Source organism: Populus euphratica, unplaced genomic scaffold, assembly GCF_000495115.2.
Source record: "Populus euphratica unplaced genomic scaffold, PopEup_1.0 scaffold197.1, whole genome shotgun sequence".
NCBI lineage: Eukaryota > Viridiplantae > Streptophyta > Magnoliopsida > Malpighiales > Salicaceae > Populus > Populus euphratica.
In genome coordinates, this window is record NW_011500022.1 from 64,039 (window position 1) to 66,746 (window position 2,708).

Below are 2,708 nucleotides of genomic sequence, written 5' to 3' on the forward strand. Positions count from 1 at the left end.
TAAAGAGAGATATTTATAAGGTAATGAATAAAATTACAAAATTTGAAAACAATATATATAGGCAAGAAAAACTTGATATATATATTTTTAATGTTTTTATGTTTTGAATTTTCTCTAAAATCAATAAAATCTTAGTTAAATTTTATTTGGTGATAAGAATTTAAATTTTTTTTAAAAAAATTAATGATTATATGGATACATGTTTGAATTAAGAATCACAATTCTATTTATAAAAAAAGTATTTACATGGCAATCTAATAGCAAATAATATATTTGCATAATTGATGAATGTTCTTATAATGTCTATATGCAGGGATATATCATATATTATTACTCCTTTGTGGGCTCCCATGTCTCATAACCTTATTGATCTACACTCCTTTGTGGGCTCCCATGTCTCATAACCTTATTGATCTATAAATGGCGAAGAAGGCATTTATCGATGTATGGTAACATTGAAGAATTCTTGCAAAGTCATGATCATAATCTCACACTTATAAGGTACTCTTACTCGGAGATTAAGAAGATAACTCACGGATTCAATGACAAGTTAGGTGAAGGAGGTTATGGCTCGGTGTATAAAGGAAAGCTTCGTAGTGGCCGTTTTGCGGCTATAAAAATTTTACGCAAAGAAAAGGCTAATGGACAAGACTTTATCAATGAAGTTGCCACCATTGGAAGAATTCATCATTGCAATGTGGTGCAACTCATAGGCTTTACTGTTGAGGGCTCAAAGCGTGCCCTTATATATGACTTCATGCCTAATGGATCTCTTGAAAAGTATATCTTTTCTAGGCAAGGAAGCATACCACTCAGCAACCAGAAAATATATGAAATTTCTCTTGGGGTGGCTCTTGGCATTGAATATCTACATGAAGGTTGTGACATGCAGATTTTGCATTTTGACATCAAGCCTCACAACATTCTTCTCGATGAAAATTTCACTCCAAAAATCTCAGATTTTGGACTTGCAAAATTGTATCCAACTAATAATAGCATTGTGTCCCTTACTATGGCTAGAGGAACGATAGGATACATGGCTCCTGAGTTATTTTACAAAAGTATCGGAGGCGTCTCTTACAAAGCCGATGTCTATAGTTTTGGGATGTTATTGATGGAAATGGTTGGTAGAAGAAAAAATCTAAATACATTGGCAAATCATTCAAGTCAGATGTACTTCCCTTTATGGATTTATGACCAGGTTAATGAAGGAAGGGATATACTTGAAGATCAAGCGACAGAGCAGGAAAAGAACACAATAAAAAAGATGACTATAGCGGCATTATGGTGCATACAACTAAAGCCTATTGATCGTCCCTCAATGCACAGAGTTGTACAGATGCTTCAAGCAAATATTGAATCTCTACAAATGCCTCCTAAGCCTTTTCTCGTTCCACAACAGACATCAAATGATGATAGGATCAATATGGCTAATCCAACAAGTTTAAGAGATTCGTCAAATGTTTGTAGTATCAATTCTTCATATCAATTTGGTCATTGATAGAAAATTAGAAATACTCTTGTATGTTTGTTTATTTAAGTAATATGTTAATTTTGTATGCCTTAACTATCTGAATTTTGATGATAATCTTGTTTGTTAAAAATTGCAATTAACTAGCTTACAAAGCATCCAATATACACTAGTCATGGATTGTTCTCACATTAAAATATGAATTTCTAAAATTACCTAATGTTTGTGCCATTATAACATTCATTTCTTTTATTTTATTAAAAATACTTGTTGGGTGTGTTTTTTAGGAAAATTTTCTAAACTTGTGAAATGAAGTTGCTTTGTATAGTTATTAAAAACTTTAACTGGTCTTTAGAGATCTATGATAAGAGATATGTTATGTCTAAGAAAAGATAATATCATCAAACATCCTATTTGAGATAGATTGCATGGTTATTCTTGTGTTAATTGTTAATAATTTGTTATGCTATACTATTATGATTTATTTATAAGGTAATGGTGAGTTCATCACAATAGACTAAACTCTTGGTCGAGAGTTCAACCTAACCATTTTAAAATCTAGCTGGTTAATTTTGTCACTTTGAATTACTTAATGAATTGATAATTCTAAATTGATCAACCTAAATCATAACTCAAGTTATATCTATGAAGATACTAGTGGGCCTATATTAAGCTTAATGAACCCAACTTAGATCAATACTTCTAACTCTAATGTAATGTCAATAAGTATGAGAAACAGATTATACTTCTCTTAACATGTAAAGTAATGGCTTCTCATGTTATACTTCTCTTAACATGTAAAGTAATGGCTTGCTGTGAGTACATTTATTTTAAACATCAAAAGTAAAGAATAAAAAAAAAAAAAATTATATGAGATAAAAAAGATCAAAGCTTGTTTTTTTAAAATTTGGATATATCGCTGTAATAAGCCTTTTGATTTTAACAAAAACTTAATATGATTAATAAACTTGTTATTAAATCTAAATATGTATGCATAAACATTTGTTTTAAAAAAATAACATAAGAACATTTTTATTCAGATGCAAATACAATTTTTTTTTAAATTATATTTCTATACTAAGACGAGTATTTTTATAGAATACTAAAATATGAAAAATATTTTTTTGCCTTTTTTTTAACAAAAAAATTTGGAAGAAAAATGCTTCTTTTTTTTTTACAATGATAGAATATAAAAAAATGAATTTTTTTTGGAAGACTTGTCAAATGCACGCAAAAT

The 2,708-nt window shown here is 29.1% G+C and overlaps 1 protein-coding gene across 1 annotated transcript; it reads left to right on the forward strand.

The window, feature by feature from the left end:
- Positions 1-379: 379 nt before the first annotated feature.
- Positions 380-1,695, forward strand: LOC105142000 (probable receptor-like protein kinase At5g39020; the record flags this gene model as incomplete). Its single annotated transcript, XM_011049436.1, has 1 exon — positions 380-1,695. A coding segment is annotated over one exon (1,122 nt), but the record flags the coding sequence as incomplete, so codon positions are not given.
- Positions 1,696-2,708: the final 1,013 nt, after the last annotated feature.